This window comes from Carcharodon carcharias, chromosome 14, assembly GCF_017639515.1.
Source record: "Carcharodon carcharias isolate sCarCar2 chromosome 14, sCarCar2.pri, whole genome shotgun sequence".
In the NCBI taxonomy this organism is placed as follows: Eukaryota; Metazoa; Chordata; class Chondrichthyes; order Lamniformes; family Lamnidae; genus Carcharodon; species Carcharodon carcharias.
Window position 1 is genome coordinate 130,164,009 of NC_054480.1, and position 23,894 is coordinate 130,187,902.

The following is a 23,894-nucleotide window of genomic DNA, read 5'->3' on the forward strand; positions in this document are numbered from 1 at the left end:
TACAGTGACAAAAAAGGAATAACTCCCTCCCTAACAGCACTGTGGGTATGCCTACACCACATGGACTGCAGCAGTTCAAGACAGCAGCTCACCACCACCTTCTAAAGGGCAATTAGGGGTGGGCAATAAATGCTGACCCAGCTAGCAAAGCCCACATCCCATGAATGAATAAAAAAGATGGAGGGATGTTTTGTTTTTAAATCGTCTTCTCATGATCAAGGGTCCCCCAAGCAAACGCAGATGTAAGTCAGACAATGCAAGCATTCTCTATCACAAAACAAAGCTGGCATAAGCAGTTTAAGACATTACCCTTTCTCAAGAATCAGTTTTGCATTTTTTTTTACTACAGTAACAACAAGCCAAGTACAGTATTAACAACCAACTGAAATTTTTGCTTTTTTCGAAAAATACACAAATAAAAGATTAAATCATCATCTCCCGTTGACTGAAAATTTCATGAAGTGACTCCCCAAGCCCTCCAAAAGGTGCCTGTTTCAGTCAGCACAAGCCGTTCTAAAGTTCGGGTGCAGCAGCCATATCCTTCTCTTCGTCTCCTCGCTCACCCTCTTAGGTGCACCGCGTTGAAGAGCGAGGGATGGGTGAGGCTACAAATTGTCCAGGGCGCCGCGCCCCCCCCCCCACCCCTCCCCCCCCCCCAACCCCTTTTCGCCCCTATATCCTCTCTTCCCAAATCTGGCAATGGAGAATGATTCGGTGTCACATTAGTGAACTGAGATCAAGGTAAGAGTTAGAGCTGGGCGCCAGACATTGGAAAACTCAAAGTTCGGACAATTCCATTTTCATGTGTGTGTAAAAAAAAGTCTTCAGTTTCCATGTTCAACTTCGCCTCACAGCTCACTCACTCTGTGACCATAATTCTCCACTCGTCCTCCAGAGGCATCCGGCTGCCATGGCACACAGGGACTGGCTTTTTCAGTTCCATATAGACGATCTGATATAAACATAGTTCCAGTTTTTTTTTCAAAATACACAAAAATATTGCCAGAAATGCAGAAATTACATGTGACTGGGCATTTGTAACACTGTAAGCCACACAGTTACAAGACTCTGCAACTGTAACCAGTATGAACACATAGTTGCCCTGCTGACACCCCGTATTCTAATGAAAACACACTTTCTTTCTCTATTTTACACCAGACGTATATTTACATACTGTAAAAGCCAACACATTGCTTTTTTTATTCTTCAATACATTTTGTCTGTGCTAACTGCCAGGCAGAAGCAATCGACCATTTGGAACAGCGATGATTTTATAAGTACTCTCTCCCTGGTCTGTTTCAAAATTCAAAAATAAACTGTGCACATAATCTGTACGCTTACTGACACTTTATATTTTGTTTTCCTTCCTGCATGAGAAATAAAAGTAATTTGCAAAAAGACAAGTTATATTTGCACAAAAGACTTGCTGCGCCCTGCCTCTCCCTTCAGCTCAAAATCACATATATTAAATCACTTCATTTAAATTCTTGCCAAAATAATCCATAAACGTCCGACTTGTTTAATAATTTAAAAAAAAGAGAAATCCGTTTTCATGGCCCTGCTTGGTTTGCATATAAAACACCCCCTGATAACTGAGTGCCCCCCGCTCCAGAAAACACCCAAAAGACTTGTTCAGATTGGCACAGAACGCAATCCTCTCCAAAATGTGGCCAGATGCTTTGTGTAAAGTTAAAAAAAAATACTCAAGGGGTTATTATTTTTGGTAACCATGATGTCAAAAAATTGCGGGGTTTACAATTGATTTTCTTTCCATTTTACTGGTACTCCAGCAAACACACTCTCTCCCTGGTCTAAGACAAGACAAAATGTGGCCAGATGATTTGTGTAAATTTAAAAAAAAATACTCAAGGGGTTATTATTTTTGGTAACCATGATGTCAAAAAATTGCAGGGTTTACAATTGATTTTCTTTCCATTTTACTGGTACTCCAGCAAACACACTCTCTCCCTGGTATAAGACAAGTCTGACCACTATTTTATTACCAATAAAATGTATCCTAGGCAAAAATCACGTCTAGGCATTGAGACTCGTCTCTTGTATTTATTAAAACTCACTCTTAGCATTCAATTGACTTTCAAGTGCCCTTACGGTCTGTTCTCACTGCTTGGCTAATTAACCCGGACTTTCTCACCCATTCCTGTTAGAAACTCCTTCTGAATATTTGGTGGAAGGTTTATTTAGCTTTTTTTTTTAATCAAATTAAGTTTTTATATATATATATATTATATATATAGCCACTGGTCCTCCTGTCGTGACTTAAATGTACTAATATTTTCATTCGTAAATTTTGGAGGAACGGGGAAAATATAACCCCTCTATTCCTCACCTCCGCGAGCTGATTTGGATTGGCTAGGTCAAGGTTAAGGGGTCCAGTTTAGGTCTGCACGTCCACCTTGCAGGTGTTCTGAATGCAAATGCACATCTTCACTGCACAATCCAAACTGAATGGCAAGAACTGAAATACTACAATAGAAATTAAATTCAACTAAAGTGGGACAGGCCCATAGAGACTTATCCGTCCCCCACAATTTCACGAGTGAACAGTTGGGTTTTCTGGTCCTGTTACAGTCTTGTTTGCTGCTTTCTGAAGGGACATGTTAGTCCCTTCCAGCGAAAACATAAATACTGATTCTAGATCACAACAGGCCCAAATGTTTACAGTATATTAAACTGGCCAAATAACTGAATCTTCTATTCTAGGGTGGCTTTTGCCTAAAAATAAAAAAAAAAGTTATGACCTTCCTAATCTAACTTGTAAGAATATGAATGGGTTCTGTTCAGAACAGCCAGTTGGTTAACTGAGGCAGCTCCTGATCACTAACATTTCCCAGCTAATAAACCCAGAAGGGCCAATTGCTAATAATAAAAATGGTAAAATTTGCCAATGGCGCTGTGGCATTCACCAGCAAGTACCAGGGTTATACTGGATTCTTTTCTCTGTATCATCTTTTTTTTAAAGAAAAGTATCAGTTAAATGAATGAAGAGCATTTTTGATGATGTGATTCAGCATCCTGATTATATGGCACAATGCATATTGTCAATGGCACACAGTTTTAAAAAGCTGGGGAATCTATCACCAATTGTTGTTTCTGCCATAAGCAGAAGTTGGAGCAAAAGAAACATCTGAACAAGTCCTGTTAGTGGGGTTGTCCAACTAGAGCAAGGGTATATAGCAGCAATGAAAAAAAAAAAGGATTTTTGGAGCAAGTCTTAACACACACTTAAGAGTATAATTTTATTTGCAAAGGAACAATGCCGTATCAATTGTAGGTGCATGTTGTCTATATTGAGACACACACTGTGTATCGACTGTCTGCTTCACAGAGTTTAACAACGGTTTCACCCTCTCCTTCACTATTGAAGCTGCTGGAGATCACAGCACACGCTGGAGTATAGAGGGCCGACTGATCGCCGCACTGACTGCTACATATTTGGCAAAACAAACTTCTTTATTTTGCTTTTTGTTGATAATTTACCTGCAACATTCGTTTTACAAAACAAAAAAAAAAACCCCTTTGGCAGTCAGACATCTACAAACCTTTTCTTCCCCATTCCATCAGAGTTTCATAAGTAACTCCCTCCCCAGACCAGACCAGCTACCATTCAGGGTTGTTGCCTCTCCAATTTTGGACCAGATAATACAAATCCTTAATTTAGCTGAAAAGGGAGACATGTTGCCAAAACTTTTTGTCTTGAACTCATCAGGACAAACGCAAGAATACCAAATTTCAAAAGATCACAACAATTCATACTACAAGAGAAAAGGGTGCTGATTGGTTGGCAAGTCAACTCTGATTGGCTGAGGTTTGCCATGGCGAAAGAATTCATGGAGAAAATTCTGAACTTGCTCTCTGGAAATTTATCAAATGTTACTCATGCCTTGATTTTTTTTTTAAAAAACAAACTGCATCTTTCCCCTTGACAATTTTTAAGAGCAAAACAAGCATAGAACTGAATTATGCTTCGTCTTTTTTTTTATTTAGTCATGGCAACCCTAAAATATACGACTTTCTGTGCCAGAAATTTCCAATTATGTATTTTATTAAAATGTATAAAATCACGTGTGCATGCTTAAAACCCAAGTACATTTGTGTTTTAAGTTACCATTCAGCCCCTTACTATCCCCTCTGCATTTCTGACCAGGAATATTTTATTCCCTCCTCACTCATCCCCATCTCTCCCTCCCTTATTTTCCATTTCAATCATGCAGGTAGAATTATTTCTTTTTAAAAAAAGAGGCAACTCCCAAAATGCAAAGTGTTGTGTGTGCCGATTAAATCGGTGATCAGTCAGCCCTGTACACCCAGAGGAAGAAAAAAAAACAAACTGTAAATGTATTTAGATCCAGAACAGAATACTGTGAAATGCCGAGAGTAGCACATATACTAATATCTGAAAGAAACACTGAGGTAGATTGTCCCAGAAAATTACATCGCACCACATCCTTCTCCCCATTTTCTCATCAGCAACAATACATTTTCATATCCTAAACCTTTTTTTTTTGTTGTTTTTGTTTTGTGTAGACTGTAAATTGGGATTCTGTACAGTGATCTCTATAACATTAATAAAAATAAATAAAATATTAATTTTTTGAATATAGGAAAATCTTCAAAATTACAAAAGTGTGTGAATTTTCTCTCTGGTTATTGTAGTGTGAAACAGCCGCTAAGTGTATAATAGAGTGAGGGGCTGTCTTGGTTTCTGCTAGGTATTTTTTTTAATGCTACACAGAAGGAGATCTAGGCACCTTAAGAGCGAACAACTTCACACTATACACAACAAAGCAAATTCTGTTAATAAGCTCATTACTTCCCCACCCCCACCCAACTCACTATTAACCGTCGACTCCCCCTACCCACCCAAAGGCAGTACAATTATACATTTGAAAGGCCCCCTCTCCCCCTGGCCTTGAGTCACTTATCCCCACCTTCTTCCCTCCACTGCATCCCTCCAAGATTTGGGATTTAAATCTGGCCCAGAATGGTCAGGTGGAAACCATGCCCCCACTCATCGGCTTCTGTTCAGCTGACGTATCAGTTCTCAACAGGTGCGGACACCTCCCAATTCCCCTTCAACGTTATTGAGGAGTAACTTCCGCCTGATGGCATAGCCGCCATTTTGTCTGAGCCCCAACCACCTTTCCTTCCTGGAACGCCCGACCCGGCAGCCCAGCGAAAACACCTTTGCCACACAGTCTGAAACAGCGCCAGGTGGCAGGCCCAACACAATCTGCTCAAGGGACACAACTTGGGATGGGTACTCATTGCCAGCAGCCCCCCCCCCCCCCCCCCCCCCCCCCCCCCCCCCCAGCCCGCCCCTCGAATCCACCTTGCATTCGAGTCATCGGTCTTGTTTTAAAATGCCACTTTTCTGCTTCTGTCCCTGCCACTCTACGTGCAAGTTTCCCAGCTGGTCCCTGGTGAGCCAAGAAGGCCTGACCAACTGACTGGGTTACTTTTACCATGAATAAGTAAGGCAGAGAGAAAGAATGCAAGAAGTGCTTTCAAACAAGGGAGATGAGAGAAAGTGACTGCAGACTGAGCCACAACGGGGAGTAAAACATCCTTTGCAATTAGCCACAATTTTGCCATTTACCCTGCAATGTTTACAGCACCAGGTTACTTGCCTGAGCTACTCTCAGACACTGCTACCCACCCTCCCACTCCCAATTCCCACTAGGTTGACTGTAATCTGTGGATTGCTTTTATAATGATGGAGGCAAGATATTATTACGGATGCGATCGATATTTCTGTTTGAAGCAAACAAATTGCTACTGCGAGTCAGTAAGGAAGGTGATTAAGTCCTGTCAGGTTATGGATTAAGACGACAGGCCGGGCAGCAGTGCGCTGAGCACAAGTCTGCTGTCCTAGAGCCAGTTCTACTGCTTCAGAGCAAGTAGGGGGAAGCCTGATAGCACAGCGATTGCTTCACCTCCTACACCCGTTCCTTCCTGTATTGGGTTTGTATTGGAGTCTGACCACAGCCACAGAAAAAAAAAAGTTACAATCTCTGCTAGGGTGTGGGAGGCTGTGGAGTGTGGAGATATGAACAACATAAACTATTTTTTGCTCGATATGAATCCTAGTGGAAACAAATAGCAACCAACTGGTGACTGATGCACTTGTAAATTAAGGAAACGATAATCCAATGAAGACTGATGTTACCAAAGCTTAAAAGTTACAAAAACCCACGGTGGAATAAACCCCATTTCAAATCTGCAGGATCTGGAGTTCTGGAAAATGGAGTACTTGGCAAAAAAAAGCCTAACCTGACCATGTAATGGAACCAAAAGTCTCAACGATTGACATTTGAGTTTGAATTATCCAGTTATTTTCCAAACCCTACATGAGTCAGTCTACCTGGAGCAGGGCACAGAGTCATTACAACACAGAGTGAGGCCATTTGGCCCATATAATCCAAACATAGTGTACATTGCCAATCGACACTTGCTCTCTCGCAAGACTCTCTCCCTTTATCCTAATTCCTGCATTTGATTGGGCAAGGACATTAATAGCACAACTCCTAGTTGTGAAGGATTCCAGGGACAGGCTCTTTTTCGAGCAAAAGCAGGAACATCATTTACAAAGACAGAGGCATTGTCGGAATGCAACCATCACACTGCTATCAGTGGAGCTTGGACAATAGATAAAGCACAATACTGATACGAGAAGCATATGGCACTTCATCAGTCTTATTTACATTAAAAGCTATCACCTTGCCTTTTACTCCATTCCCTGTTGTGCCTTCACAGTTGTGACAGCTAGTTTCCGAAGTCTTTGTATTCGTAACATGTATATGCTACAGTGGTTTTTCTGAGCCTCAACACATAGCTGCCTGTGTGATGTTATTTCTAATCCCCCGGCCACTCCCGTCCCCAGCTCAACTTACACTTCAAGAGGTCGTCACTCGGCCCATCGATTACATGCTGGTTCTCTGTAGAGCAATCCAGTCAGACCCATCTCCCCATTCTATCCCTGTATCCTGTAGCCCTGCAAGCTTACTTCCCTCAAGAGCCCATCCAATTTCCTTTCGAAATCATTAATCCCACAGGCTCATACCTGTCACTGGCTTAAGGGACAGCACGAGTTCTTCCATCATCACTCACAGGACACACAAGCTAGAAGGTTTTCTGTTTCAGTTTCCTCCCAGCCCCTTTCACTTAGTGGTGGTGGGGAGGGAAAGAGGGATCTCAGATTGGTGTATACAGAAGTGGAACATCCTGTCCCCCACACAGCCATAGAGTTCAGGCAAAAAGAATCAATTTTGGCGTGTGGATCTTGGGTCAGATTGAGGCCTTGTGTTTAAAAGCTTAGGAGTCACTGAACTTACAATGTACTTGACACAAAGCCACTTTTTTTTTCTCTGATGTCTGTCAGGATGGTAGGTTATTGAGCGCAACAGAAGCTTTACAAGCCTTGAGGTGATGTGCAATTTAGGCAGAGCTAATTACCAATTAATTCTCCAGGTTTCAGATTTTATCCTAGCAACACACACATACATCAGGGGCTGTGATCATTCCTTCTCAATTTATGAAGGGATTAAAATGCCAACTCCTCTCTCTCTCACGAGCAAGATTATAGTTGTTCCTCCCTCTTTGCTCTGCCCTTCCTAATTCCAATCAAACCCATGTCTAGAATAAATGGCAAGCAAAGTGCTAGCATAAAGTTATTCTGGAGCGGGCAAAAATTTTATTCCCAGTCTATTTGTAAAACATGCTGCCATCAAAATATGAATTGCAAGCTGCCTTCACACTGACCCAATTCTCCTCCCAACTCTTATTCTAGCCTGAATCGTCACTTCATAGTCTTAGAATGAGTGACAAAAGGAGCTTAAAAGGCAATCGGGTTGTGTTCACGTTGTCACTGAGGGATATGCCGACTGTCATTAAAATATGGCACATCATCCGCTCCTTGGTTCACATTTTCAAATCTAAAAGAACCATGGTCTTCACTGGGGCCCTTGGAAACACACGAGACAACATCACAAAAAAGCTGCAAATTTAATCTCTCTTCCGGTTTTTTGCACCTCCCTGTCCTTGCTATCCAACACATGGCTTACCAACCCAAATCGAGACAGAATTAATTTCCTTTCACCCCTTCCTCCTGCTTAGCTACGTCCCTTCAACATGGTTAGGCACAAGGATGATCTTAAGATCAGATCATTTGCTTCTAGCCTTGCTGTTGAGATCACCCTTTTGCTTTGCCCCGTCTGAAAAGCTGCAACAATAAAGCCTTTAAGAGGCCTGTGGTAGAGCATAAAGCAGAATCTGAAACCCAGAGTTTTGTTTTTGTAAATATTTCGTTCCCTGACACAACGTCCCTCAAAAGTCAGGGAAGGAAAATTAAAAAATCAGGTATGTTAGCCCAAACTTTACAAAAATAAATCGTGCCTCTCGGACTACTGGTCCTCAGAAACACACTTCTTGATTATTGCAAAGCTGTTCTTGGTGAAGAGAGAATACAACAAACATCAATTATGTACAAAAAACATTGAAAGTACAGGATTTGTCTTTTAAAACCCACAGAAGAGAGAAAGCAGCAGCTATTGGTCTGAGGAACTGTTATCCAACCATTGCATCTAAAATGACTTCTAGCTGTGATTTTCTTTTTTTTTTTAAAAGTATACATCAGTGTTAGGGTTTTGGAATTTGAAAGAAGATTTAGGTTTACTTTCTTTTAATGTTCCGCGAGATTCCCACCGTTAAGAAGTTCACGCTTCAGGAAAATTAAATTGGACTTTTGTCATTTTAAACTGTAGGTGCTTTTTGTATTTAATTTATTTTTCTAAACAAATGTTTTCCCTCAAAATTGGGCCTAAACCTCAGCCTCAAGCACTCCACAGATGAAAGTTCAAAAGGTCACTTCCTGGCTGGGAACCACAGCTATGTTGATAGCAGCCTTGGAAATGCTTTACTGATATGGTTTTGTGTGTGTCTATGTACATGTGTATGTGTGGTGTGTGTGTGTGTCTATGTGTTGGTGTGTCTGTATGTGTGTGCGCATCAGAATATATATATAACTGTTTACATATGTATTGTATGGGTGCACATGTATCTTTGCACAATGTAATATTTGTACATGCATGTAGGCACAGTATGTACGTGTACATATTTCTACTGTTATAGAATGTGTGATTTGTTTCTTCACAGTTTGATTCATTTATAACAAGCCACTTGGCAGAAAAAAATATTTTTTTTAAACAAAGGCAAAGGTCCTTTCCTTGTGTAGCAAACTGTGGCAGCCATAATCGAGTCCTGAGATTCTAAGGGCCCAACAAATTAAAATCAGAAAGAAATGGGAGGTAGAAGAAACGTTATGAAGGGCTTGACCTTGGCAAGGACAATATTCGCCCGTTCTTCTTCCCTCCGTTCATGTGTGTGTACGGTATGTGTTCGTCATAGTTGCCTCTTAGGCCCATGGTGGGCCCATTGTCCCGGCTGTGACTTAGGGGGGTCTCTGTCTGTGAGTAAGAAGAGGGGTCAAGCGGAATGCTTTCCATGTTCTCAAAATCCATGTCATATTCCTCCGTGTCGGGGGGCTTGTTATCCTCGCTATAGTAGAAGGAGACATCCTGAAAACTTGGGTGGAGATCGTCCTTGAGCATCTCTATGATCTCCAAGAATGTGGGTCTTGCTTTTGGATTGTACTGCCAACACATCTGCATCAGGGTATGCCTGGAATAACAAAAGGGGCACAAGAAATGGTTATTATACCACGGGGGATCATACAGAAGAAACTAAAAGCAAAAAGCAGAGGGTGAGGAAATTAAAGTCTGCAATTATGGCTGTAATATATAGAATTATAGAGGTTCACAGTGCAAGAAAAAAAACATTTTGGCCCATTATTGTCTATGCTAGTTTGCTACAGTAATCCAAAAGTAACCCCAATTCCTTGCTCTCATCCCAGTGAATGGTTTAAGATGAAGTTCTTCACTTTCAGCTGCACCAGTGCTGGCTCAGTTGGTGGCACTTTTGCCTCCAAGCCAGAAGGTTGAGGGTTCAGGACAATTCGATCCCCACTCTGGAGACTCAAGGACAGACACTAGACTGACATTTCAGTGCAGTAATGAAAGTGCAGAAGTTGTCAGATGTCGGATGAGACATTAAATAGCAACCCTCATCTGCCCTCTCAGGTGAATGTAAAAGGTTCCACAGCAATTTCCGAAGAAGAGCAAGGGGCCTCTCCCCAAGGGCTCTGGCTGATGTGTATCCTTCAACCAACACCATAAAAAAGGGGTCTCTCGATTTCCTGGTCACTCTCATGTTGCTGTTTACAGTAGTTTGCTGTGTGCAAGTTGTATTTCCTACATCACAGAGGTTTGGGGTCAAAGAAAGGAGGAGTTACAGGGAGGAGGCATGGAGCTGGGGAGAGGGGAGTAGCACTGACGGAAGATGTGTTAGTTGGGTGGGTGGGGGGAGGATTACGGTGGGGAGTGTGGGGGAGGAAAATTGCAGTTTGGGGTTCCAAATTATTTAGATCACATGAAAAGCCTGATCTTGGATGAGTGAATCACTGAGACATCCTAATCAGAAATAACGTCTTCGGTTTGATCTACACTGTGAGACAAGCTTACTCCTCTCAGCAAGGGCAATGGTAAGGGTGCCATAACTGGCATTACTAGCACAGTAAGCCCGAAGCCAGTACAGGCAAGCGAAGATTTGGCGAGGGAAAAACAGCTAAATAGATCATACTCACAATCTATCCGCGCAATTATCTGGCCGATCCAAAAAGCCTCCATCCATAACGAACTTAAGAACCTGTTCATTTGACAGTCCCTGATATGGTTGTTCTGCTAGAGTGCTGACCTCCCATAGCACAACTCCAAATGACCTGATAATACAGCACAAGCAGAGTTTTAAAAAATAAGTAAAAATAGACAAAAAAAAACCCTTCCAACCGCCACTCTATCTTCAGTAGAGTTAAAGAAAGAGGCCATTCAGCCTATAGTACCTGTGCTAGCTCTTTGAAAGATCCTATGGAAGTTGATTCTTCCAACCTTACTGGTAATGCAAATCTCAACAAGCCCATATGTGAAAAGATTTCTCTGCATTTCCCCTCTAGGTCTTTTGCCAATTGTATTCCTTTTTTGATTCTGGTCACGACTTGTTGAAAGAAACTGTTTTTTCCCTATTTGGTCTATCAGACCCCCCCACTCACAATTTTGAATAACTCCATTGGGTTTCCATTTAACCTTCTCCTGCCTGAGGTGAATCAGTTTTTCTATATGACTGAAGTTCCTCATCCTTGGTATCACCCTGGTAAACCTCCTCTACACCCTCTCCAGAACCATGACATGCTTCCTAAAGTGTGGTCTCCAGGATTGCTATACAACATTCCAACTGAGACCTAACTGACAATTTGTAAAATTTAGCATGATTTCCTTACTCTCATATCTTATTCCTCTATTAAAGCCAAGGATCCAATATGCTTTTTTAACAACCTTTTCAGGTTGTCTTACCCTCAACATTTGTGTATATACATCCCTAGGTGTCTCTGTTCCTGCATCCTCTTTAAAACTGCACCAACTGGGTCCTAACCAATGATTTCTGAAGGTTTAGCACGACTTCCATAATGACTAGTGATGTTCTTAAAGAGTTATTTTTTAAATATGTGGAGCCGAGAGAGGTGGATGAAATTAGGATGTAGATCAGCTATGATTTAACTAAACGGTGGAATAGGTTCCAGGGGCTGAATGGCCTATTCCTGCTCCTATACAGCGCTTTCCACCTCTTCAAAAAAAACGGGCAAGTGTTTCTTTCGTGTCACAATAGTTTTAGTCCTGCCCATGTGCAAACTGTCGGCCGCATTTGCACAAAACACCAGGCACTACACTTCAACGCAATTCACTGTCTAAGAAGTAAGACACAATAATACACTGCATAATCATAGGTTTTTCTTTATGCACTGCCTTGTAACAGGAGAGAAACAGTTCAATTCAAATTTTGTGTGTGGCTCAAGATAAACATCCTGTGAAGCTCCTGGGAAAATCAAGAACTTCTAGATCACAGTCCAGACATGTTACGTACGGTAAGATTGACTCACCAAACGTCGGAGTATGTAGTAAACACTCCATCCTTCAAGGACTCCGGAGCCATCCATCGCACGGGTAGCAACCCTTTCCCACCCTTACGATAATAGTCTGTCTCATAGATGTCTCTGGTCATTCCAAAGTCTATTTTAAAAAAATAAATGCAGAGGTATCTATATCTACTGCATCTCAATTCACATCACATTGAAGCAATCAGCTCCATAATGAAATATCTGCGTATTTCAACTAGATAGCAAGTTAAATAGAGGATATTTAGCCCACTCTGGCTCGCCCACAAGAATAAGGGGCCTACTTTCTCCCTTCATGGCACCTACCCGATTCTTGAATGGGTCTAAGGTTCTGTCACCCTTGACCCTACCCAGACTAACACATATTTGTCCAGTTTCAGATTTTACCTAACTTCTTTCCATAGGTGCCTGGCTCTTTTCATTTGCCTGTGAACTTAAATAAATAACCCATATTTTGCTTCTCTTATCAGATAATCAGTGATATTAAAGAATTGTTCCTTCAGTTCCTTCCTATTCCAAAAATTTGCACCTTGTCATCAGTCAACAGCATCTTCTAAACTCGCAACCTCTACCAACTAGAAGGATTTGGGCAGTAGGTGCATGGGAACACCACTACCTGTAAGTTCCCCTCCAAGCCACTCACCATCCTACCTTAAAACTATATCACTGTTCCCTCACTGTCGCTGGGTCAAAATCCTAGAACCCCCTATCAGCACTGTGGGTGTACCTACGCCACATGGACTGCAGCGGTTTAGGAAAGCAGCTCATCAACACCATCTCGAGGGCAATTAGGGATGGGCAATAATGCCCGTGCCCCATGGACAAAAAGTCCCCCAAAAATTCCTACCTCCAATTTTCACTGTATAATCCTCTCCCACCATGCAATTACGAGCTGCCAGGTCTCTGTGGACAAATTTCTTGGCATTCAGGTAAGCCATTCCATCTGAAATCTCAGCTGCTGTCCGAATCATCTCCTTCAGGGTAGGCGGTGGGCACCCTGGGTTATTCTGACAAGGCAAAAAATAGACAATGTTCAATAGTTTATTTTGTCCATTTACAGACACAACAGACCATTAGGGCTCCAAAAGCTTTGTTGATATGAACTTTAAAAGGGGCTTGTACAAGAACCTTTTACTGACTAAGTTAAGGGCACATATTTATTACATATACTTAGATAGAAGTCTTGAAGGCACTATTTTGAGGCTCAAAGTGGTCTTACACGCCAGACACTGCGGTGGAAGACAGTGAACTCACCTGTCCAGTCTCAGTCCCACCTTACCATGGATTTGAGTGTATTGCGTCACACCCCTTTCTCCTACTCGCTTGCGCGATTTCCTATCGCCCCTGGTGCCCCCCCATGTTACTCCTCTTTCTCCTATACCCTTCCTGCTACTCCCTCCAATCATCTGCCACTCTCTTCTCACTCGCTCCTTTGCGTAATTCTCCACTCTCAGGTGTGAGTGACAGCCACAGCTCAGTTGGCAACACTCTCGCCTCTCTCAATCACAAGGTTCTGGATTCAAGTTCCATTCCAGGGCTTGAGCACAAAAAATCTACGCTGCTACTCCAGTGCAGTACTGAGAGAGCACTGCACTGTTGGAAATGCCATCTTTTGGATGAGATATTAAATTAAGGCCCTATTTGCCTGCTTGGGTAGATGTAAAAGATCTGATTGCAGAATTTCGAAGAAAGAGCAGGGAAGTCCCCCCCACCCCCACACCCCGGTGTCCTGACCAATATTTATCCCTCAATCAACATCACAAAAAAAAACAGATCATCTGTTATTATCACATTGCTGTTTGTGGGAATTTGCTGCGCGCAAATTGGCTGCCGCATTTCCTATACTCGTCATCATCATCGGCTGTCCCTCGATTCAAGGATGATGTCTACTCAAGTTTCTGCCATGGATCTTCCAAGTGATTGAACAGGATGCTCTCAACGCGCACATCTTCCGGCGCAGGGGATAGAATGTCCCATGAGGGAATGGGATCCAGAGGGCATGATTTGCTTCCTTTCCTTCTCTGCCACCACTCTATCGCATTGTTAAGACGTTGGGACTCACAGTATGATGAAGCTTGATAGGCCAGATGTTGCCATTCTGGACAATTGCTAGCAAGCTCCTCCCAGTCACTAGTGTCAATGCTGGGCTTCAAGGAGAGTTCCAGAGTGTCTTTGAAGTGTTTTCTTTGTCCTCCCCTGGAACATTAACTATTTGAGAGTTGAAAAAAACAGGACCTGGCAGGGCAGATGGTTTTCAACCTTCTGGACACAGAGCCCAGTCTATCAAAGTTGATTTTATGGGGGTTTTGCCTGAATGTTTGTGGAGCTTGCTTCAAGAAGGACACTAGCATTTGTTCAATGGCTCTCCCATTGAATCCTGAGGATGTGGTACAGGCATTGTTGATGGAACTTCTCTGGCATTCTTATGTGTTATCGATACAGTCCAGGTCTCACTGTAGTACAGGAATGTGGTGACAACAACTGCTGTGCATGGTAGAACTTGCTGACTCGCGAAGGCCTTTATTGTCAACACTCGCTAGTTTGTAGAAGGCTGAGCTGATCCAGTCTTGGATCTCCTCGTCAATGGTGACCTTTCGAGGGAGGTGGCTGCCAAGGTATGGGGAGTGCTCAACATATTTCAGAGTCTCTCCTTCAACATTCCATATATGGTAGGTGAAATATTTGGCTGGCCAGATATGGATTGATAGGTGAATTTCGTTCGAGCAACATTCAAGAACAGGCCCAGTCTCTCATAAGCAGAATTGAAGATATCAAGGATGGTTTGAAAATCTGTGCAGAGTGGGCAACGACACTGCAAACATCTTAAACTTCAAGTCATTATTGACCACAGTGGTCAGTTTAGCTTTAGCATGGAAACGATTGAGGTTAAAGAATTTTCCATCTAGATGGTGTTTACTGCTCACAGCAGAGGGTAGTTGATCTTTGATGAGGTGAATAGCCACTATCAGTTAGATTGTGAGGAGTATGGGGCTGTCACAGAACCTTGCTTGACCTCGGTCTGGGTTTTGAAGGCATCTGTTTCAGATCCCCTACTCAAGATGGTTGCAGGCATGTCATCACGAAGCAATTGCATGATTGTGATGAAGCTTCCAAATCCAAATCTTTGTAGCACAAAATTAGAACAATGACTACACTTCAAAGGTACTTCATTGGCTATAAAGTGCTTTGAGGGGGTCGAGTGGTCGTGAATAGCGCTATATAAATGCAAGCCTTTCTTTTCTTTCTGTCACCTGCTCCCTTGTATCATTCTCTAACCTCCTTTCAGCTTCTCCCCCTCATAATCCTCCACGCCCCTTTCATCTTCTCCCTCACACCATTTCCTATCTCCTTCATAGTGTTCTTCATTCCCCTCTGCTGTTCGGGTGCCATACCCCTCTCTCCAGATCTGTGCCTGAGCACAGTGGTGACAGTGCACTAGGCATTCAAAATCCCTGCTCTCTGAACCACTACATGAATAGCATCATAGATCTTTTTTTATTACCAGGGGATTGGATCATATTTGTGTCATTTTATACTCAAGTACATATGTTGTTTTACCATCTGAAACGTACTTATTCAAGAGGTTTTGGTCCTTGGGCAATGCAAAACTGAAACAGTGTAAGAGTTACAGCTTCCAGATTACAGAGAACTTTATAAACTTCATTTTTAGAAGTGTACAATGCTATCAAAGAGTAACAGTCAGCACGTATTTAAATACTGGTGAATTCTAATATCACTCGGCGGTGACATGTGACACAGCTGTCTTTTCAACAGGTAAATATAATAATATAAAACAACATGAAACGAGTGAGAAAACCTGAATAGCCACCACAGGTCACCAGGTAATAATTTTTTTGTATTTCCCAGAACACTTTTAATATTTTTTTTAAAGTGGCAAGGATGTAACGGTAGGTTACCTCAGCATCTGGCCGTAATGATCGCAAGTAGCTCTTCAGATCCCCGTGAGTCATCAGCTCCATGACAACTAGAGTCGGCTGCCCCTTCGATACAACACCGAGCAAACGCACCTACAAAGGCCAACATAAGTTTCAGCATAACTTGTATTCAGCAAGAAAAATGCTCAAAAGCAGCACTGTGCAGCCTATACTCCAACAAACAACAACAATCTCATCTTTAATAGAGACTTCAAAGGAGGCCTTCAGTGATGGGGGGGGCGGGGAAGGTAGGAAGTGATCAATGTTATTCTCCAAAAGGACAGAACTGGAGCCAATCTTTACACACTTTTATAAACATTTATTTACAGAGTTACACATTACAAACCCAGCCTCCAAACCCAACAAAATTTCAGTCTTTGTCTAATTAAGTATGTACACATGAATCCCCAGTTAATGCCTACCACCTGCCTACAATTAAACACACATGAATATACAACTGACAATCCAGTTGCACCCATGGTGGTGAATAACACAGGAAGACAGAGATTCAAGTCTCAGTTTAAATGATGCAGGACATCATTCTATATTGCATAATGTCATATTCTATATCTATGATGCAGGACTATATTCAGTCAACAGTTAGCTTATCTCATTCAACCATTTACTTTGCTATTGACGGTTCTTCCTTCAGCCATTTCAGCCCCACATTCTGAAGTTCTCTGCCTAAGCCCCTCCATTTTGCTACCTTAAAGGCCCTTTGTAAAATCCACCTCTTTGACCAACTATCTGGCCACACCTCCAAATATCTTTTTCTTGCCATTCATTTTTGTCTGATTATGCTTCTGTGAATTGCCTCAGTACAGGACTCTGATGTTGGGAATCTAGGCCATACATGTGCATGCCTGCCTGTGTGTGTGTGACAGACTGAGAAAGTGAGTAAAGCTGACTAAGCGAGCGTCAGGGTGAGTGAGCGTCAGAGTGCATATGTGCATTCTATTTTCCCTTTCCCTTTAGTCTGTCCCTTTTAATACTGATCATTGGTATTTTTTTCCCAATTCTGCTGAAGGGCCTATTCCGAAACACTGGCTTGTCTGCTCTTCCCTTCTCACACAAGCTGATTTGGCCTGAGTGCCCCGTCATTTTTTTGTCTTTGCCTCCGACACTAGTGACCCTTTATTCATTACCTCCAACACTTCAATGTTTTCCTGTATGGGGAAGGTTGGCTTTCTTTGGTGGTGGAGGGAAGACAGGGGTAATACCCACAAGGATATATTAATAAATGGAGGAGAGAATATAAATGTCATACCACATGGTGACAGCTGAAGGCCTTCATCACGGATGCCTCGTTCAAGAACTCTATGCGCTCCCGCAGACTGGCTGACTCATTCACAGTTTTCACTGCCACACGAGTTTCTGGACATCCCTTCACAACATCCTTTGCAATCCCTTCATAGACCATACCAAAGGAACCTTGCCCCAGCTCTCTCAGAAGCTCTATCTTATCACGTGAAACCTCCCACTCATCTGGAACATAGACTAGGAGAAATAATATCAAACATTTAGTGGCATTACGCTGAACGAACATTCACAATAACCACAGCTCGAGAGAATGCTGGAAATCTCTATCTTATCTAGGTCTTTGAAGATAAGAAAAGCTGGAATGAGAATCAACCTAACTGAAGCTAAGCTTTGCTCGGAAATAAGTTCTTAATACTTAAGTCATTGATTTATGGAGGAGAGAGCTACTTAATGCTGCACTGAACCAAAAACATCAGCTTGCATTATATTAATGCCTTTTATGATAGTAAACATTCTAAGGCACTTGACTGGAGCGCTACTGAACAATATTTGACATGAAGCCACGTCAGGAGATATTGGAACCAACATGTTATTATGGAGACAGGTTTTAAGAAACGTTTTAAAGGAGGAAAAAGACGCAGAGGGGTTTAGGGAAGGAATTTCAGAGATTAAGTTTTAGGGAGCTGAAGGCACAGCCGCCAAACGTAAGTGATGGAAGTGCATAAGAGGTCAGAATTGGAAGAGCACAGAGACTTTGTTCTGTTGTAGAGCTGGAGGTGGCTAACGAGAATCAAGAAGGGAATTAGACCAATTACTGAGTCAGTCAGAAACAGGGATGTGCACTTAGAATCAGATCCTGGATGATAAGAGTGAACTGGATGGGAAGAATGACCTTCCTACTTCCTTTTAGCTGTCAACTTATATCCTTATAACTTATAACTTTTCAACCAACAAGCTAAACTTATGTAGCACTTTTAAAATACAAAAAGAATTACAAAGATGATTCACAATGGGTGGAGGCTGGGGAAATTGGACAGCAAACACTAGCTCATGCAAATTACCAAAGCTACTTTAAATAAGTTTTTGAAAGTAAGGACGAAATGTGGCAAAACAAATAGGGTTTGAGCTGAGAACTTCAGATTGCAAGGGTGCAATAGCCAGATGCTCTGTCCTCTGTGGAAGGGAGGAGGATGGGTCTCAAACGCGTGCAAGATGCATACTGGAGGAGGCTGCTGGGAGAGAACAGACTGAAACCACGCAGGGATGAGAAGATGAGGGCCTTGAAAGTATGGCGCCGGAGTTGGGGGAATTGGTACAGGTTAGCAAGCAAAGGCGAGCTGGACTTGGTGAAGCACAAGACTTGGGTCGACTACATTTGGATGAGTTGGGAATTTGTGCCGAATAGAAGATGCTGGAAAGGACAGCGCTGCCACAAGTGTATCGTTAAAGGCATCAGAGAAAGAGAGATTTCTGAGAGTTCAGGAACTTACCATCGCTGGCACTGATGTACTCTGGATTTGAGGAAGTGTAAAAAATTCCAGTGGGTCCTTCAGTTCGTCTGAAAGCAAGAAAATAAAATATCTGCAGTAATCACTTAAGGTAACAGAATTTCCTAATGAGCAAAACACATTTACATTTAATGACTGTTGATTGATTATTCAATTTTCTCATAACTATATCTTTTGGTTCACTTTATTACTTCAGCTATTTAGTTAAAAACACCGTTCCATTTCCAAAAAAAAAGCCCCCAAAATAATTGAGAGAAAAGCAAGTTCCAGCATTAATCTTCTTTTAAAAACAGGGCCAATGAATAGTATACAGCAACGCAAGACCATATAGATCAAAAAAAGCCTCCCCCACCCCCCAACCACAATTCTGATGAAAGGGTCACAGGCCTGAAACATTAACTAAGTTTCTCTCTCCACAGGTGCTGCCAGAACTCCTGAGTATTTCAAACATTTTCTTGCTGAAGTTCAACAGCCTATTCTACCCCCCCGTACTCTCTTCCTCTCTGTCTTGTACTCCTCAATCAGTTTTCATTTGGCCGAAAGAAAAACTGACCATCTCTGTCCTGAGTTTTATCAATGCTGTCCAGCTCCCACTATCTTCCTGGCTAGCCTGTTCTACACATTCGCCACACTGTGTGTGAAGCAGTTAGTAGCTTACTGGAGGAACATCAGAACAGGAAATTGGCAAAAAAAAATGCATCATGTGTATCACAGCAGTGTCTCTTACACCACTTATGGTAAAAGCTCATTATGCCATTCTGGTGATAAAGTCGCACCAGGTCATAATAACCTGTATGAAGATGCAACTTGCAAGCTGGAACTTATACAAAATAGAATCCTTAGAGCACAGAAGACGGACATTTGGCCCATCATGTGTGCCAGCTCTGCGCAACAGCAATTCACCTCATGCCATTCCCTTGCCTTTTCTACACAGCTCTGCAAATTCTTCCTCTTCAGGAATTGTCCAATTCTCTTTTGAAAGCCACGATTAAATCCGCCTCTACAACACTCTCAGGCAGTGCATTCCAGATCCTAGCCCACTCATTACATACAAAATTTTCCTCATGTCGCCATTGCTTCTTTTGCAAATCACCTTAAAACATATATTACAAAGGTTCTGAAAGATAAAATGGTCAGCAGAAACCAAGCATATTTTTGGCAGGTCAGATATTACCATTAAAAAAAGATCTAAAACCCTTATCACTAAAATCTAAACTTAAATTTTAAGAAGTACATTAATACATTTTTAGCAAGTGATGAATTGTTGCTGCCAATCTCATAAAAACTCTAGCCTGACACTGTCAATCTGACGTTGGAGTACACCCGGAACATTATTCTCTTGACTCCTATCGGTTTGGTATCACATTTTCTGCATTCACTGCAGTAGTTTTTGTCAAAGTTCATCTCAAGCAGCTCCATAACAGAGAACTCCATGCTCTACGGTCTGTTCCCAGCGACGCACACCACATAAACATCGACTGCTGCTGGAAGGCCATCAACTCAGTGGAAGGCTTTCTTTCAGCTGCCTGCAACACATTGGTCTTCTGGTGCAAAGAGTTGCTGACGACAGAGTTTTGCTGACTGGCACATTCCAGATCTACATGCTGAGGGAAGCACAAAAGCTTGGGGCAGCCACCACAAAGACACAATGGGCACAGGGCAAAGTCTAAGGCTCTCCCCGGCATAATAGACCGATGGGGTGGAACCCTGCAAAACCCCTCGAGCTGCGTTTTTGACTTGTTACGAATGTTGTACTTATAAATTTTTTCCCCCATTCTTTCACGGGGCATGGCTGTCACTGGCAAGGCCATCCTAACTGCCGTTGAACCAAATGGCTTGTGAGGCCATTGCAGAAGGCAGTTAAAAGTCAACCACATTGCTGTGGGTCTGCAGTAACATGTAGGCCAGACCAGGTAAGGGCAGCAGGTTTCCTTCCCCAAAGGACATTAGTGAACTAGATGGCATTTTTACAACAATTGATGATGGTTGTCATGGTCACCATTACTGAAACTAGCTTTATATGTAGCGAGAAACATAGTTTTGAAAGAAAGTGATTTGGTTCACACTTTTATGTAATCTCAACTTTGAATGGTCTTGTAATGTACTTTTATTTGGGGGAGAAAAATTCTTCTTTCACTCCTCTGGAGCAAAGCCCGTATTCAAGTTGATGCTGTGCAACAGCGCACTGGTGCTTCAAAGCACCTTGCTAAGTTAGGGGTCCCCTGCTGGACTCGCACATTTCAGAAACCAGTGTCTATCTTTGTAAGGACCCAGTCATACACCAAAACATTTAGCTAACTGGGAGACCTGAAGCAAAGGAAAGAGGAAGGAGGACCATAAAAAAAATGTCAAGATATCACTGGGAAAACCCCGTTCTGAATGGTCCTTACCTCTTCTTCACTACCAGGAAGACAACTGGAACCAGAATGATGATCAAAGCAACGAAGATTACTGGCCCAATTATCTTGTAGAAGTCACTGTCTTGGTCTGTATTCAAGTGTAATAAGAAAAAAAAATTAGTCTAAAGAGGTCACAACTTGATTTGGTAAAACATACTGTGTAATGTTGCAGGGCAAAAGGAGAGTCGGCAATTTTTCTGCGGGTTCAACTGTTTCAGAAATGAGTTGCATTCACTGAATTAAGGAAGCCAGATTGAGAAGAGTGAACACAAGAAGGTGATGCAGTGCACCAAACATATGTCTAATTCAGGATAGACGCTTTTCTATAGAAAACAGAAGACTGAAGGCTGACCTGATAGAGGTCTTTAAGATAATGAAAGGGTTTGATGGAGTGTATATATATATATATTGTGAGGGAGACCGAAACTAGGGGCCATAAATATAAACTCGTCATTAGTAAATTCAATAAAGGACTCAGCAGAAATTCCTTTATGCGGGGTTAACTAGAAATTGGAAATTCCCTACCACAGGGAGTGGTTGAGGCAAACAGAATAGATCCGTTTAATGGGAAGCTTGATGGACACAAACAGGAGAAAGGAATAGGAGGATATGCTGATAGGGTGAGATGAAGAGGGTTAGAAGGAGGATTGTGTGGAGCATTAATGCCAGCATAGGTCAGTTGGTTTAATTCTTCATTTATGGTTTCCTGTTGCTGGATATTGAGCCAATCAAGCGGCCAACTTGTGGTAGTTAGAGAAAGTGCACAGCATAAGTGCACAAATAAATGATGTCTCAAAATATCTTTAAAATGGTGTGTCCGGCGCATCCAGACTTCACATTTTGCTACAGATGGAAAACTACCTTAATATATTAGACACTTCCAAGCTACCACCTGAAACTGATATTCCAGTCTGCAAAACTTCCTGATCAAACAATTAAACTCTGATTGATAAATAAACTGAGCCTGCCATCAATTAGATTGTGGCTTTAAAGTGACACAGGCTGACTACAGCAGAGCAAAACGTTATATATTACACAGTACATCTGTCTTGTCCCATGTTTTTAAAGCAGCACAGCCCTTCAATCTGCACAGGGTAAGGAGCACATGTTCCACGCCCGGTATGAGATAGCTGTGAGTGCAGCAACAGCTTCAGACAATTAGCCAGGATCCATCAGCTCTGTCCCCTCTGCAAGTGGATAACTGACATTAAATTTCCCCTCTTCTAATGCATAGCCAAGATGTTGCCAAAGATGCACAGGGCACATGTTAAAAGCATTTCAATCAATTGACCCTGCATATTCTAGTGAGATCAGGATGTAGGTCACTCCACTGCACTTATGCTGAGAACAATGTCAAGCATCTTCGGATGGTCGTTCTATTCAGTTTACCATAAACAATGCTACGGAAAATCTGCTGGCAATTATAATTAGAAACCGGGAGCAGTGGGGGTAGAAAGCCAGCTATCTCATCCTGGGGTTCCCCTGACCAGGAACTTGAAATTTACAAGCAATTTGCTGTCTTCGACAATTCACAGGTAATGTGCAATTCAGTTTGCCACTGATACCAGAAGTAGTGATTACAACTATCAGGAAAATGCTTTTCTCTAGGGAAGAAAAGATTGAGGGGTAACCTAATAGAGATCTTTCAGATAAAGAAAGGGTTTGAGAGAGTGTATATAGAGATGTTTCCATTTGTGGAGGACATGGAGCCTAGGGGCCATGAATATACAATTGATATTTAGCTAGGATTTCTTCAGGAAGTACTTCAGCAGAGTCAGGGTTTTCAACTCAGTTCCGTACCAGATCTTGGATGAACCAGAAGAAACACCGTAACAGGGCTGTAATTTTTTTCTTATGTAAGTTTTGATGCCCATCAGTTGCAAATGCAACTTTCCCGCCACATAAAAATAATCACTGGCTCAAATTTCTTAAGAGCCAATCATGAAACACTTAACCATTGTTTCCAAGTACACTTTGGCACCTCGCAAACTGCAACCAATCAAGAAGCATTAAGTGACAATGAACCAAATGCCAAAGAGTTATTTTGACCCACTCAAGGTAAATTTGAACCCATCAGAAACTACTTTACCAGTTACTTCACTTTCTCCGAGCACATCTCTTAGCAAATTTCCTCTCACCACTTTTAGATGTGACGGAAAAGATTATGTCTTCTGGTTCACAATGATCACCGCCACAGGGCATCGATTATCAAGGCACTCTTGATAAGGCAGCTTCTGGTCAGGTTAATAGGTAAATATAGTTCACAGAATGAGACAGACTGCTGCACAAACCAGCAGACCAGTCAATCTTAAGCCCATCAATCAGACAGCTCAACCTCATGCACCATCTTCTCTAACCTCTAAACAAGGACACACCAAAAAACCATGTAGCAGGGAACACGTGCCAAATCCCGAGGAAAAAATCTAGGGAAATTCCTCCTGATTCGACGAGCTAATCAATAAGAGACCATGGCTACCCGTAATGCATCACTTATCAGAAGATCCCTTTATGTGTCTCTGATGTTGACAACTAAACACAATGTACAACATTGAATCAGCTGTTCCATGATTCCAATCTGCCAGTACAGAGCATGATAGCCATTTATACCTGAATAAAGAACAATTTTAGGATCAAGGGGATTACTGCCCCGCGGATTTCACTGGGAACCCTCAAGGGTTATTCGGAAGATTTGGATCCCATTACCACACCACTG

At 42.1% G+C, this 23,894-nt stretch overlaps 1 protein-coding gene across 5 annotated transcripts in view; it reads right to left on the reverse strand.

Moving 5' to 3' along the window:
* Positions 1 to 665: 665 nt before the first annotated feature.
* Positions 666 to 23,894, reverse strand: part of LOC121286826 (insulin receptor-like) — a 228,439-nt gene continuing 205,210 nt past the window's right edge. For 3 of the 5 annotated variants that reach the window (XM_041203888.1, XM_041203886.1, XM_041203889.1), the window contains 9 exons: positions 21,173 to 21,269; positions 18,765 to 18,832; positions 17,282 to 17,511; positions 15,997 to 16,107; positions 12,927 to 13,086; positions 12,065 to 12,194; positions 10,718 to 10,852; positions 9,352 to 9,696; positions 666 to 952 (listed from right to left, as the gene is read on the reverse strand). In XM_041203888.1, the coding sequence (XP_041059822.1) occupies positions 934 to 952; positions 9,352 to 9,696; positions 10,718 to 10,852; positions 12,065 to 12,194; positions 12,927 to 13,086; positions 15,997 to 16,107; positions 17,282 to 17,511; positions 18,765 to 18,832; positions 21,173 to 21,269 (1,295 nt within the window). In that variant the 3' untranslated portion in view covers positions 666 to 933. Of the gene's footprint in view, positions 953 to 8,730; positions 9,697 to 10,717; positions 10,853 to 12,064; positions 12,195 to 12,926; positions 13,087 to 15,996; positions 16,108 to 17,281; positions 17,512 to 18,764; positions 18,833 to 21,172; positions 21,270 to 23,894 lie in introns of those variants that run through there. The other 2 variants (XM_041203891.1, XM_041203887.1) reach the window with 1 other exon arrangement.